Source organism: Rhipicephalus microplus, chromosome 6 (assembly GCF_043290135.1).
Source record: "Rhipicephalus microplus isolate Deutch F79 chromosome 6, USDA_Rmic, whole genome shotgun sequence".
Taxonomy (NCBI): domain Eukaryota; kingdom Metazoa; phylum Arthropoda; class Arachnida; order Ixodida; family Ixodidae; genus Rhipicephalus; species Rhipicephalus microplus.
This window is the reverse complement of record NC_134705.1, coordinates 190,319,522-190,335,482: the sequence shown is the minus strand read 5'-3', so window position 1 is coordinate 190,335,482 and position 15,961 is coordinate 190,319,522. Positions and strand designations below refer to the sequence as shown.

Here is a 15,961-nt window from a genome sequence, read left to right as displayed (position 1 = left end):
GCAGTTCGGTCCGTGCAAGAACCTAAAACTTGTGGCAACCTCGTTACACTTCGGCACATGGTAGGCATTTAGGAAGGCGAGTGATTCCTGGTAATTCAGATTATTAACTTTACGGGGAGCGAAGTGTCCCACGTTCGCCGATATAGCGTCGAAATCAAAAGTGTCCTCTACTTATCCTATTTGTTAGTATCAATTGCTTCAAAGAATGCCTCCAGAGGAGTCACGTAAATTCCCCACTTATCTTGATTTTCGTCACGACTTGGGGTGCACCGAGTACCGCCGGCGTTCCGTGGTGGTATAATCACATTCAGCGCCTCAAAATCGCAGCGCTCATCTTCGTCGTCACTGTTGCAGTAGATGACAGAGCCGGGCCGGGAACAGACGCAGAACAGTTTTATTTCCAGACGGCGAAGTAAGATGTATAGGCTGCGGGCCTATGACGTAACACCAAACCGGAAATGACGTTTGATGACACGTGTCGGCACTGCGCTTCTTATCACATAATAATATGAAACTGATGTCAAGAAAGATCGTGCTTGCTCAAACGCGCGAGGAAAAGTAGAGGAATCACTGGACCGAAGGACGCGGTTTCGATCCCCGCCGCGGTGGTCACATTTCGATGGATTTGGGACGCTTGAGTCCCGTGTACTGTGTGATGTTGATTGATTGATTGATTGATTGATTGATTGATTGATTGATTGATTGATTGATTGATTGATTGATTGATTGATTGATTGATTGATTGATTTGTGGGGTTTAACGTCCCAAAACCACCACATGATTATGAGAGGCGCCGTAGTGGAGGGCTCCGGAAATTTTGACCACCTGGGGTTCTTTAACGTGCACCCAAATCTGAGTACACGGGCCTACAACATTTCCGCCTCCATCGGAAATGCAGCCGCCACAGCCGGGATTTGATCCCGCGACCTGCGGGTCAGCAGCCGAGTGCCTTAGCCACTAGACCACCGTGGCGGGGCAACTGTGTGATGTCAGTGGACGTCAAAGAACACCAGATGGTCGAAGTTTCCAGAGCCCTTAACAGTGCCTTCAACTACGGCGTCTCATAATCATATCGTAGTTTGAGGACGTAAAACCCCAGCCTTGAGGAATATGCTCTATACAGCCCAGAGTTTTCATCGCCTCTAGTGGTGGTGGTTAAAAAAAAACATTTATTGATAGATGGCAGTGATTGTTCGCCAAAAGCTTCGGGTCAGACAAGTGGAATCCACTTTGCTTCAGGTGAAAATCTGGTATTTTTACGATGAAAAAATATAAAAAGCATCGCTATATCCGCATAGTGAATGATGTCAGAGGAGCTTGCTTGGAGGTCGTTTCTTTGCGGGACGATTTATGTAGGAAGGCTTGTTAACGAGCCGGCACATGATGTGTACGTCGAAGGCAGCGTTGTCGAGCACTTTCCGGGGCCGGTGCAGCGCAGTGTTGGCCACGTTGATCGGGACGTTGAGCAGCAGCCCCTTTATGCCGTACCGGCCGCTGCCGTGAGTCAGATGCCTAACGCTCATAAATGACAGACGTAAAGCTATCAGGCGTTCTTCAACGAGATTGAGAGCAGGCAAGCCCCGCCGCGGTGGTCTAGTGGCTAAGGTACTCGGCTGCTGACCTGCAGGGCGCGGGATCGAATCCCGGCTGCGCCGGCTGCATTTCCGATGGAGGCGGAAATGTTGTAGGCCCGTGTGCTCAGATTTGAGTGCACGTTAAAAAACCCCGGGTGGTCGAAATTTCCGGAGCCCTTCACTACGGCGTCTCTCATAATCATATGGTGGTTTTGGGACGTTAAACCCCCCAAATCAATATATCAATCAAATTTCTTTTGCTGACATTGAACAGCACAGGCGTTGTCAGATAAAGCAAAATGCGCGCTTCAACCGCGCATGCCTGAGTGGGCCTTCGTTTCCTCTTTTGTGCTTTTTTGGGTGAAGAACTTTTTTCTGCCGTGTGAGTCCTAGCTGAACACAGGACCCAGCACCTCCACCAAAGTGATACGGGTACAGTTGCAGTTGAAGTTGCATGTAAGTGCGACTCAGTCGGTTCTGAGCCGGAGACACTTCAACCTGTTCTATGGCTATATCGTCCTCTAGTCGACACTGGCACCAACACCTGCGTAACAAAATATCGACACTTGCTCGGGCCATCTCGTGCTGTCCTGGGTTTCAACCGTGTATTACCATCCCACGTCTTACAAACGCTCGGCGCAAACCGCGCCTTCTTCATGCGTCACAACCTTTTCGACAGTGGCGTAACCAGGGGGTGGCACACTAAGCCCATCCCCCCCCCCCGAATTTTTTTTTGTCGTGACATACAAAGTGAGAAATGACCTTTTCAAGTGGGTGCCCCCCCCCCCCGTCAAAAAAAAATCTGCCTATGCATCTGCTTCCCGAATGATATTGAGACCTCATCAGATCAACATATTTGCACTCTTGAAAGAGCGCTCTTTCTGTCCTTGTCTCTTCTTCTGAAGTTACGTCCTATACTGCTCGTAGTCTTGCGCTGTGCAAATATGTTGATTCCCAATCACCAACGAGCCCAAGCATCTGTCTCATCAGATCACAAGATCTTCACAAATGGTAGAGTTTGAACGCACGCTGTATCCCCAGAAGTAGCGCTTGATTTCATTGGTACTAACGTGTTACTTTCGAATCGTTTGAAGGAACACTAAAGGAAAGAATGGAATTGAATCAGGTGAATAAATTGAGCTCTAAATATTACGACGCCGTTAGCCTTACCATCATAGGTTCGTTAGTACAGGAGTAAAATCAAGGTAGACGTTTTGTTTACTCTTTAAAATTCTTGCGAAAATCTCCGCGCGTGATGTCACGGACTGTGGTATGTATGTTGAAGTTGCCGACTAGTAATAAAGGATTTGTGCTTCTTAAGGGTCCCTGAAATGGCTTTTTTTTTGCATTTCGTTTTTGATTAGACCACTACTGGAGCAAATCATTGGCACCGGAGTTCAATCGAAACACCCATTATTAACGGAGCTACGAGTACTAAAAAAAAAACTCCCAAGCATTTCCCCGAGGGTGAACATGGTTAAGTGCGAATAGACGGGGTGATGCTATGAGGGGTATTTATTAATTCGCACTATTATATTTATTAATCCCACTATGGTGCCTTTATGGTGTAATGGTTCCTGGGAATCGCAATTTGATCACACGGGGGAGTTTACGGTAACTCACTGGCGAATGCCAACGGATTTCAACTTTACTCCCCCTCACGACCCGCTCTCGACGGGAGACTCAGAGAGAAGGCGGGCGCGCGAGAGAGAGGGGTGCGCGCAGGTGCAGCGAGCAAGGAGAGCGGAGGAGCGAGCGAAGGGGGAGGGGGTATAAGGCGCGTTACTGACACCGATATCAGCGTCGCGTCCGTGGCTTATTCGGTAGAGCGTCGCGCTGCGGCCCGCCAAGTCCTCTTTCTTTTAAAAATAGAGAGAAGACTGCGGACGCCGCCGACGGCGGTGGATGGTTTGGGGTCGCTTATAAAGTGTATTCACACTTAAAAGTACCCTCCTCCTCTTCTCTGCCTTTCACCCTCAACTGCCCTCAACTCTTCCTTCGAGCGCTCGGGGCTAAGCTCCGCCAGAGCATTGAAGGACTCTGGCTCCGCCTTCACGGCACCTGTGTCATGGCATTGAAGGACTCTGGTCATGGTGTGGCGTGAGGCTGCGTACGCGTAAATCCCGCCGCCGATCCGATACCGGCAGTCTGCGCTGCGCGTTCCACAGCCAATCAGATCAGCTGGAAACGATGACGTCAGTGGGACGGGGCGTGTCGCTCGGTGTATGGGCGGTTGAAAACGCGTTTGGCCGAGTCGCAGTGATCTGGAGTGATTCGCAGCTTTAAAGCGTTGTAATAAATTACACAGTATACGCAGATAGCTCGAATCAATCTCCAAATTACCCTCGGGACTAGGTCTATACCGGCCCAATGTGTTTGTAAAAAATCGTCAAAACCGTTTCATGGTTCCTTTTGTGTTTTATATTGCTCTTTCTTATTTCTGTCACAATTATGATTGATATTAGTCTATTGTTAAACATTTTTTGTGTCTCACATGCACGAACCTGCGCTCGACGGACGTTGACGACGACAAGGCTAAGTCCAAAGGAGCTTCGCCCCCCAAAAAACAGTGTCAGTGCCCGTTTCACTTTGCTTGCGTCTTCTTGCTTGCCTGCGACGCCACAGAGCCGCGATTCCAGGATATCCTTTTTCCGTAAAAGTTCTGCTCTCCTGTTTGTTCAACGCAAGTGCGAAAAACGTTGCATTCGGTCCCAAAGCGATCACAAAAACGCAGTAGATGTGCTATCCTTCCATCGCTGCTGCACGAGGCGTATCCATTCGAATGCGCTGCATGACGGTGACGGGGTAGGCTTAACACTGGCCACGTGTGACATGGTGAGTCATTTTCTTGCACGTGTCACGTGTTTGCATCACGTGTGTGAGTGCGTGCGTGCGTGCGCATGCGTGCAGATTTTCAACCATACTTCATGTGTGTTCTTGTGCGCGCCTGTCTCTGCGTGTATATATATACATGAAAATTTTTGGTGGGACTAGTACGGAACCACCCGATGACATCGCCCCCCCCCCCCTCCGGCCCAGGTTCTGCGTCCATCAGCGACGTTCTTGTGACTGTCACGCTATGCACTTTCTCTGATTATGTTCACACCTTTAGCTATACTGCAGCCGTCACAGAGATATGTTTAATAGTCGTCGAGATGGAGATGTGACGCCAAGCGTCAACGTGGGTGCATCTTTGGTAGACGGTGCTATAGCTGCCGAGCAGCAACAGAAATTGCGGAAGCTCTCTTGTATCAATGCACAGCAAATATTCAACAACTTTCGTGAGGACGCGTTTCACTTCCGTGTTACACCGATTCATGATGGAGTGATCAACCATGTTCTTTTTTCCCTACTATTTACTGCTTCTTCCATGTTTTGACCCATTTCTCTTTCTTTCTGTTTTTTTTTTCTTTTGACACGCAGGATTCCGCTGAAAGAACGCACCCCGGCTGACAACACTGACAGAGCAAAGTTAGGCTTAATAAAAAAAGGGAAGGAAGGAACAACGCGAACGGCTGTCCCAAACAGTGGTTGCCAACGTCGAAAGCTCCATCCCGCACCGCACACACTTCAGGCCTTCCTGCTCAGCCGAGTGTTAACACCGGGGGATCGATAAAAAAAATCCGACGGTTCAACCTCGCAAAAGGTGAGCACGCTCTACCTTTTCCATTGTTCGATACAAAAATGCGCGCAGTAGTACACGGCTACGCTGCTTAGGGCCGTTCCACGCACTTCCCGCACAACCGCAATGCACGTTCTACCTTTTCCACCGTTCGATACAAAAATGCAAGCAGTAGTACACGGCTACGCTGCTTAGGGCCGTTCCACGCACTTCCCGCACAACCGCAATGCACGCTCTACTTTTTCCACCGTTAGATACAAAAATGCACGCAGTAGTACACGGCTACGCTGCTTAGGGCGGTTCCACGCGCTTCACGCACAGCCGCAACGCACGTGCCGGGACCCTATACCGCACGCAAGCAGGGGACATATAAACCAATTGGTGACGCTGAGGAGGGTGAAAGAGCGTTGCCAATTGGCTTATTTGTCCCACGCTTGCGTGCGGTAGGGGTCCCGGAACGTGCGTTGCGGCTGTGCGGGAAGCGCGTGGAACGGCCCTCATGCAGCAGTGGTGTAGTGGTTAAGCTATTCGGCTGCTAACCCCAAGGTGGCGGGTTTGATCCTAGCCGCGGCTGTCGCATTTCAGTGGTGACTAAATTCTAGAGGCACGTGTATGTCGTACGTTGTTAGTGCACCTTACGAAACACCTGATGGTCAAAACTTCCTGAGCACTCCACAACGGCGTGCCTCATATTATATAGTATTTTTGGCACTTTAAACCTCATATGCCATTATATATAATTATCTCTAAATGTAAAACTTTTTCCATGACGTTTATTTGACTTAATAGCTGTTGCTATTTCTGTCCAAACGTGAATAGCACATTGAAACAAAGAAGCTAAGCGTACGTGCACACAGGGTAGTGTCGCCTCTGAGTCAGTTTCGCCTAGAAACTGATAACTTACGTATCACATTATTAAGACGGGCGCCGTGTGTGTCTCGTTGCGCAAGGACCTTGAGCAGAACATGGCGGGCGAGTTGGAGTGGTACGAAGAGAATGGGAGGCTTGAGATAGGGAAAGAGTAGGGAAGATACATTCACAAGGTGTAGTAACTATCTCTCGTCCGGGAGATAGATAGATAGATAGATAGATAGATAGATAGATAGATAGATAGATAGATAGATAGATAGATAGATAGATAGATAGATAGATAGATAGATAGATAGATAGATAGATAGATAGATAGATAGATAGATAGATAGATAGATAGATAGATAGATAGATAGATAGATAATCACCTGGCATGCCACTCCAGGTAGACACCTCAACTGCTCTGTGCGGAAGGGGAATGGAATAATGAGAGATAGGGAAAATGGGAAGGGCAGAGAGAAGTTCCCGAAAAGGGAGGTGCAGGCGGCCGCAGGAAGCCAAAGTCGGTCATTTCCGCGGATGCGACGCAACACGTCCGAGTCCGTCGTGGAGACTCGTCAGGTCCACGAAGGCAAGGCGCTGAAGGGCGAGCTTGCTCTGAGACCTGAGACCACGCGGATGAAGGATGCTCTCGACAGTGTTGCACGGGCAGCCTCAAGAAAGATTCTAAAAACCACGTGACCTTCTCCGAGACAGAGGTGAAGGGAGAGAGAACATCCTGTTGGCGCGTCATCATGACGTCCTCACACAAGGTCACATGATTCCACCATCATGTAATAATGTCCTTTAGTAAAAGTTGTGGCGACCCCATATGTACTGTAACAGCACGTGTGGGGAAAGGTCGTGAGAGTCGGGGGTGGTTGGTGGAAAGATGAAATCGACAGAAAACACCACTGATGTAATTTAATGCATCTCATTATATCAGCTCTTCATGTCTCGCAAGAAGTCTAGTCCCTTATTTCATAACTTATTCCATTACCAAGTGTGTTGCAGGCTTTGGCCGTCATAAGAGTAACATAAGACACCGCTGTACTTTGTTGGACCTATGTCACTGTCGTGCTTTTCGAGTTCTGCGGGCCTTTATTGAAGGCCATCGGCTGCTGTCTAGATCAACTGAAACGTATGCTCGTCAGCGCACTCATTGCTCGTTTTCTTCTCTCGTTTGCCTCTTCCCTCTCTCATCCTTCTACTCCCATTCCCCATTTCCCCAGCGTAGCGTCGCTACCCTTCCTGGTTCACTTTCCTGCCTTCTCTCCCCCCCCCCCCATTTTTAATTCCTTTTTTGATGCGCACAATTTGGGTTGTTTATAAGCAGTTACTGTGGGGACGTGCCTGGCGCAGGTGACCGATTACAAACCTGTACGCGTCCCAATGCAGGAGGTTAGCCGTTTTCGTCCCGTCGCCGTCCTCCTCTCCCGGTCCCATGGGCTGCACACTTAGCAAGAGCCTCTCGTCGCTGGTGCGCGGTGGCTCGGGCGGCAGTCGCAACAACAAGGGCAACAATGGCGCTGCCGAGCCCGTGGGCGACCCGCCGCCGCCGCCGCCACCTGACCCGCGCCACCCGCTCACCGCCCGGCAGATATTCAGCATCACAAAATCCTGGAAGGCCATCGCCAGGGCCATGGAGCCCACCGGCATCGAGATGTTCGTCAGGTCAGCCTAGTTTCATCTCATTACTTCTTTTTTTATTTCCTAAAGGGCTCCCTAGGGGGTCACACGATGGTTGGGGTTACTATCAACTAGTGAGGTTGTCACGAGGATCATTGTCAACACAATTTGATATGCTATCCTTGACGCTAGAAGTGCAGTTGATTGACAGGCTTACCGTACGTGTGGTCCGATGGCTGGTCGTACGGGGAAGTAAGTTCTGACCACGCGTGCGCGCTGCAGATTGTTGCGTGTAGCTTCGGTGCCGTGACGTGACGTCTCCCTATGAAGGGAGAGGGTGAGCGACTACATAGAGCTGCGCGCCCTCTCTCTCTCTCTCCATAGACCGCGCTCTCTATGTAGGGAGAGGCTGTGGTGCCGAGCCTCCACGCTGCAACGCGTACGTGCATACGTGTGGCCAGGCGCGTATTGGTTAAAGAATGGCGGGCTTCAGTTGCAGATTTGAAACTTGAATTACGTTCTTTTTCTTCTGTTCTAGCTGGCTTGATGCATAGATGTTGAGGTTCATATCAACTTTGCCACTCCATTTCTATCAGCGCTGCACCGAAAGAAAAGTGGTAACTGAAAAAAAAAATGACAGCTTCGCCGCAAAAACGAAACAATGAACGCGATAGCAACAAATTGGAAGGTCACCCGCAGAATGGCAAGCAGATCAAAACGTGCCCCGTGTTTCTCACGCACAAAGTACGCAGAAAACGTATACTCACAGGTACAGATGAACGCGAATAAGCGTCTCAGTCGTTACTTCGCTGTATCCGAAAAGCGCGCCCTTTTCCCAAACGGAGGATGTGCAACGATTGAAGTGACCTTTGTGCACCCGGTAACTACAACAGAATCGTTTTGACGAAACTCAAAGGCTAGCCAGGACGTACTATTATCTCCACTGCAAGATAAGGGCGCGGGATGGAGTGTACACCCCCGTATTCTCTACGCGGGCCAAAAGTACGAGTGAAAGATGAGAGCCGCCGCGCGCTCACTGCGCCATCTTGCTGATAAGGCTAAAAACACAATAGTCTACCTCCTCCCCCCCGAGATGCCCGCCAACAGCTGTAAGTGGTAGATATGAATAGCTTGCCGTACCTCTCGGTGGCTCAGTGGTTAATGCCTCGCATTCACGACGCAGATCTCCTACGTTAGATTCCACTGGCGAAATCCAGCAGATAGTGTTCATATAATTGCTATCACAATAAAAGTAAAATGAACAATTAAGAAATTACAGCAAACTGAAACAAGAAAAAAGTAACATGGTAGTGTGTAGTTCGCTTGCAGGCGATCTCATTGCAATAGAACATTCACACGCACACGCATGTTTATACCCAAGTTTCTTCCACAGTATTTTACAAACTACATTTTGTATATAGCAACACATAGCTGATCATCATGAGCACTTATTAATACCAGGGTCCACTAGAAGTCACGACATTGAGAATATGTTCGCCTTTTGCTGCTGATGTTTTTCAGGCTACGGTATAAGTAATTTTGTGTGACGGCGTCTGGCCAAACTTGCTAGTTTCTTCTTCTTCATTTTTTTTCCTTTAATTTGCGCACGTTACGCATACTCTAAAGGGCTATATCCATAATTCTCATCATCATGACTACAGTAGCATTCCAGAAAGTTAGTTTGTCTGTAAACTTCTCACCGTTCGCAAATTACTGTGGGGATTGTTCTTGTCGTGTTGCGGCAGGTGGTGTCTTTGTTCGCACTAAACTTTTCACATGAAGTGGTATGCACCAACTAGTTCCAACAGAAATTTATTGGATTTCCTTTGGCGAGGACACTGACCGGACACGGATTTTTGGTCATACACATCCTAGTATGATGAAACGCCACATATGTGTCGCAACATGACTTGCGGTTACCATTTAGGTATACGGCTCCCTGGAATTTCAGTGCGTAACAAATAATAAGCTTATGAACAGACTGAAGCTTTCAGGTCTATGTTAAGTCAAAAATGTGCGTACATTTTACGCGGGCTTGTTAGTTGAGTTGAAGAAGAGAGCAGAGTGGATTAGGGAACAAACGGGCGTTAAGGATATCATAGTTGAAATCAAGAAGAGGAAATTGGCATTGGCCGGGCACGTAGCTCGTAAACAAGATAACCGCTGGTCATTAAGGGTAACTGACTGGATTCCCAGAGAAGGCAAGTGGGTTAGGGGAAGACAGAAGGTTAGGTGGGCCGATGAGATTAAGAATTTTGCGGGTATAAATTGGCAGCAGCAAGCACAGGACCGAGTTGACTGGTGGAACATGGGAGAGGCCTTTGGCCTGCAGTGGACGTAGTCAGGCTGCTGCTGCTGCTGCTGCTGCTGCTGCTGCTGATGATGATGATGATGATGATGATGATGATGATGATGATGATGATGATGAATGTTAGTTGAGGTTTCTTGGAGGTACATGACAGAATGGGCACGGTCAAGAAAGTCAAAACGTCTCCGTTTCAGTGTGTTAGCCTCATTTGGTTCTTTAGCTTTTGAAACTACAAATTGTGCGCACTGCTTCCTAAAAGACGTAGGTGCATGAGCGGTTCTCGCAATGCTGTGCTGGACTTCTTCAGAGATGGAACGCCTGACGTGTCCGCGTTATCGCGCGTGCGCAGACTGTTCCAGGAGAAGGGGGACCTACTGGACTTGTTCGAGAAGTTCCAGGCGCTCCGCACCAAGGAGTCGCAGCGCGAGAGTATGGAGCTGGCGCAGCACGCCTCCGTGGTCATGACCACGCTCGACGAAGGCATCAACGCGCTAGACAACCTCGACTACTTCATGGACTACCTGCACAACACGGGCAGGCTACACTTCAAGATCAAGGGCTTCAAGAAGGAATACTTCTGGGTGAGCTGGCCTGGACACTCCTTGTTGCCAATTTGTATACTGTTTGAGTGCTCACTTTTCGATGACTTCATTACTCGCCAGTAAAATTCAATCGATAGATTGATATGTGAGGTTTAACGTCCCAAAACCACCGTATGATTATGAGAGACGCCGTAGTGGAGGGCTCCGGAAATTTCGACCACCTGGGGGTTCTTTGACGCCATTAACATTCAATTAGGCGACATAGCAAAAACGTTCAGCCAGCTCCTTTTGTCGGAAATTTAAGTCGTTTTCATAACTAGCTTTTTTTCGTCGCATATTATATATGGTAGGATTACGTTGCTGCCGCCAGGTGACGGCACCACGTATACAGACTTCTCCCAAACCCGGGAGTGCAACGGTCACTTTTCGTGCTTGTTGAGGCATCTAAGGTTGTCGCCTTAACGATGATTTTTTTATTTCTGTCTCCTCGCAGCACATCGAGAACCCATTCTTGGCGGCCGTGTCTGAGACCCTGGGCGATCGGTACACGGAGAACATCCAGAACATCTACAAGATCACCATCCGATTCATCCTCGAGACGCTCGTCGAAGGCTTCGAAATGGCCGAGAAGGAAGCGGCCGCGTAGCGATGACGTGGATCATCGCACCTCGATGAAAACTGTCTGCGCGTGTCCTTGCGGACGACAGGCGGCCATGGAGTCACTGAGTAACGCAGAGTAGCAGCAGCCTCTGCTGTTGCCTGCAGCCCGACTGCGGCCACGTATGACCCGTACGTTTGTCAAACAAAAAAAAGAAAGATTGTCACTATCCTTCCAGATGGCTGGGACTGTGTGACAACGTCCTCATCTTTGATGGTTTTTTGGTATTTCCGTGTCGTCGCAGTCAGCGTGAAACTTCCCGCAGACATTTCACCACACTTGGAGCTCTTTTCGTTTGCGGCTTGCCACTGAGATGTTTTTTTCGGGAACGTTTCGAGGGATTTTTTCGTGAAAGCCATGTTTCTTCTTTTTTGCTGCTGGTGCGTTCGCATCACTGTGGATCGCGCTTATATAACGCCATTTCGTGTCTATCCGCTGCAACGTTGCCACGCTGCGTATGTATTTCGCACCTGTGTCGAAACGTGGGGTGTGTGTATTAAAGAGGTAACAACTTGCATCGCGTGCTATCTGCCACGAATGTCGTGGTACACTGCGCAGTCTGGCCATCGTGTTACATCATTTTCCTGTAACGCCATGTTGATGGTCCTTCGTATTGGGAACTTACACCACGTGGTCCTTGCCGTGAACGCACAGACATAGTTATACGTACTCAGGATCGTGAATGTTAAGAGCAGCTGGTCGCGATGGCCACCTTGTAAAGCGACGCGACGAGAATGTCAAACTTCGCCAAGTGGAACGCTGGTGGTCCAATGAGGTTTGACAAATGTCTCCATTGCATCCTAACGTTCGGGAGGCGTAGCCCGCAATCACTAAGCGGTTCACTGGGGTGTGAGTGAAGCGTCCTTTCCCAAGGAGGGAGTGACTTTGGGAATTGGCCTCCCGTAATACCAGGACTGGGCACCGAGAAATCACGGCACCTTGTGCAGTTTCGCCATCACGCTTGATTATTGTCCTGTAACGCCGTGTTGACGGCCGATCGGCCCAACGGTGCGAGGCAGCCATGTCGAGGAACCAGTGGGTGGGGCGGCTCTAAGCGCGAAGCAGCTGACGTATTGTGAAGGTTTTGACGGGCAAGGCAGCACGCATACTGATTGTCTAACCGTCAGCGTAACAGCCTTCACGTATAGAGTGCAGTGACGCTGTCGTATATGCACGCTGCTCGTGGGACCCCTACTCTCTCTTATTCAGTGACTCCACAAGTTCGAAGCGTCGCCGCTCGGAGCCGCTCGCGTGTGGTCTTGTGCGTGACGTCACCGCGTCGGGCGGCCAATGGCGCAGCGCGGAGACAGCCGCAGCGTGGCGCCACGGCTCGTTTCTTCGCCATTACGTGGTTGCTTCACGCGGTTGATTCCTGCCTGGAAGTGTTTTTTTTTTCTTGTCGATGAAGAAGAAGAAGGAATAAGAGCTTTTTTTTTTCACGCACTTTTCCCACTAAGCTATGCGATTGCGCAATCGTGTACTGCAGCGTGTGTGTGTGTTTGCGTGTGTGTGTGTATCAGTGTCAGTGCTTGTGTGACGTCAGAGGAAGTGGCGACTACGATCGTATGCGGAAGCAAGAGTTCCGCTAGGCCATCGGGGTTCCACTCCACAGGAAGGGGCGACTTCGACCGCATGCGGAAGCAAGAGTTCCGCTAGGGCGTCGAGGTTCCACTCCGTCGTCTAGCTACGCCTTCCGCTGTCCTGCTAATTCCACGCGCCGGACCATGGCGTGTGGAGGCCTCTGTGACGTCATCTCGTTGCACGTGACCACCCAAACGTGTCTGTTTTTGTGGCGTACGCGTGTTACATCAAATGGCAGCCATCAAGTAAATGTCTCCCTGGGAAAAACGCCAGCACACCGCATCGTATGCCCTCTCATGTATCCCGCGTTTCATGCTAAGTTCCGTTGTAACTGTGACGTGCATTCGTCCATACGAAAGCCAAATGCCCACTGCGATTTCGTTTCACTTGATTCGTGATAGCCTACGAGGAATTGGTCGGTTCGTGGTTCACGGGCTCTGGTACAGTATTAAAAAGTGTTCTCTACAACGCCCTTTACGAGGTCAACGTGACCACAGAACACTTTATGCTTTGTAGTTCACAAATTTTTTTTTCACCGGAAATTTTATGTCCTTTTTATTGACAACAATTTCTTCAATATGGTCAAAATAAGGCCACGTAAGTTTTGTCGGGGATCCGTATTTTAATTAACCTACGTCGCTGTATCGCACGTTTCGCTAAAAGGGCGAGGTCGCTTGCGAGTACTGCCACTAGATGTGTAACTTCAGTCTATATTCTTCGTGGTAAACGGCACCAATGTATCGTGTCTCATTCGGTGTTTGGCGCACCGCAACAGACAAACTAGTCACGACCTGGCTGTGCGTAAGTTTCGATGTACTCGTGTAGAAGGCATGCCAGATTTGCTTCGGACGTACCGACCATCATCAGTTAACAGATTAATCTGCAAACCCGAATGGAAGACTGAACAAGTTGCTTGCCTAACTAAAAACTGTTTCGTCTTTTTTTCTCGCCTTTATTGGACCAAATGAAGTGGCTCTGTAAGCTGAAGTAGTGTTACCCCAACGTTGGCTATCTAAACTACAAAAATGTGAAAAATTATTTGCTTTGTCAGCTCACTTCTGCGTGTACAGGCATGTCTTGTGTGGGTTTCTCAATGGTAATCAACACAACGTTTCCCCTATGCGTTCTTGTTTCTCAGATGCGTTTTTAAGCAGCGCAATCGCAGGAGCATTCACGTCACTGTATGATAACCCTCGCGCCCATTATGTCTTGTTGGCTAGATTAAGGCGCGATTTCCATCGAAGTACGTTCGCCACTGAATGCGCTGATCTGTTGGCGAAAACTTTGATGTTTGCTCTCTTCATTTCAATGGCAAGCTGAAAGCTTCACTTCTGCTGTTTTTCTGTGTGCTTTTTTCTACTTAGTGGAGAAAATGTCGAATGTCAATTCATCAAGCCTAACGTCATTGAGTGGAGAATGATTCAACGGTGTGTGCTCGTGCCATTTTTATATATCTAAGCTTTCGAGGCATTGCGTAGAAAAGTGATACGTGTATAGAAACTAAACGTCAATCGGTTATACAACGTCAGCGTTGCTTGCTGAGCTAAAAACCTGCGTTGTCGTTTTTTTATTACTTTTATTGACTAATTAAAAACACCGTAAGCCGGACCGATCATAATCCAATGTTGGCCCAATGATATTCCAATGTTGGTTCGACAAAGGACCAATTTTCGTTTGGCATTGGGTCACTGTTGGTTAACTGCTCGTTATTCTGACTGCTGGGATACCGGAAAACGTGCTTCTGTAACTTCTAAAAAATGTTGTTGGTGTGCTAACTAGTCACTCGAAAAATTATCTGTAAGCCTGGAAAGCTTTCGTCAGACATATGTGACCCCGCGAGAAAAGTGAATGAGACATTTCAACCATTTTTTTTTTTTACATAGTGAGGCAGCGAACTAAGTGAACTTTGCGAGTTAGGTATTATTTGCCAACGTGTCGTAAAATCGTCGCTGGAGTTGTGTGAATATGTGTGTCGTATTCTGAGTGCGAAACAGTGAGATGAATTATATTGGTCGTCCCGTTTAGCAGTAGCTCTCGTGTTTTAGAGATGCATGTTGGAAAAAAATAGTATGACATAACACGAGGAAGAAAAAGGAAGAGAGTTTGCTTTCCGAAACGATGATATCGATAAGTAAGCCTGAATCAGCGTGCAATACGTTCCGTAGATCCTCCGCGAGGATAGGAGAAAAATTATGAAGGCTGTTTTTCTTTTTCAGAACTATTCGGTGTTTGTTTGTGAGTCACGCGTGGGAAAGTCAGAACAGTGGACATGCACGACTGCCTGCAACAGTGCGGCTTATGTCAGTACTTCTAGCGAAACGTAAATGGTGATTTGAGTAAAGAGAACAAAAAACAATGTAAGGCAGATGAATGCCGGTTTCAAAGTGAAACAAAAAAAGGGTTTCTGCAGCTTTAGCTAACCCTTAACAATGAATTGGCGTGCTGCCATTGGCTAACTTCTCCTCGAATTAAGTATAAGTGATTGCTAGAGAGGGAAGTGCAATTTAAAAATGATATAGACTTGTTTTAATTCTTCACTATCAAAAAGAAATTAGGGTGGTTTAGGTGACCCCTCACAGTTTTAGGAAGGTAAGCTGGCAACACGCACAGTCGTCACAAGCGGAGCTCATCATGGTAATAATTAGTAGGAATAAATGTAGTTGGGACATGCTCCGGTTTCGAAATGAAAATTAATTCCCGAGTTTTCGCTGCCTGTTAATTAAACGAAACGAGGGAAAGATGAGGCTGACAACGTGCGCTCCTGCCCCAAGCGGGTTTGGCCCGGGTACTTCGGCCCGATTTTGTGTGTACGTAGTGTGACGCTGTCAAAACAAAAGCGCCAACTATTTTATAGAGCACTGGGTTCGCCGGAATTCCCCAATCTCGTTGCGTTTAAAAATCGGGGACAGCGTCGTCGAAGACAAGTGCACAGTGCCTGCGTGCGCGTATAGAATCAACGTATTTCGGTTCACTGACTATCCAGATAGTGATAGATATATGTATTTCTAACCGTTAAAAGCAGATAACGCAAGTCACTACCTGGTGAGTGTGGATCAAAAGTGACACCTGTGCGATGACAGAAAACATGTTGAAAAAAAAAGCAGGCATCTTGGCTTCTATACAACGCTGTTCGCGACGTCCGGAGAAAAGTCTTTGTCTTGAAAAGTGCGAGTTTGATGTTTTGCACATGTTGCATTA

General features: G+C 48.3%; 1 protein-coding gene across 1 annotated transcript in view; it reads left to right on the top strand.

Moving 5' to 3' along the window:
* The window catches only part of LOC119166952 (neuroglobin), a 31,764-nt gene extending 20,405 nt beyond the window's left edge, over nt 1-11,359 (top strand). Inside the window, exons 2-5 of the mRNA XM_075867320.1 lie at nt 4,998-5,220; nt 7,444-7,719; nt 10,332-10,563; nt 11,018-11,359. Coding sequence (XP_075723435.1) covers nt 7,490-7,719; nt 10,332-10,563; nt 11,018-11,170 — 615 coding nt within the window. The 5' untranslated portion in view covers nt 4,998-5,220; nt 7,444-7,489 and the 3' untranslated portion in view covers nt 11,171-11,359. The remainder of the gene's footprint in view (nt 1-4,997; nt 5,221-7,443; nt 7,720-10,331; nt 10,564-11,017) is intronic.
* Nucleotides 11,360-15,961: the final 4,602 nt, after the last annotated feature.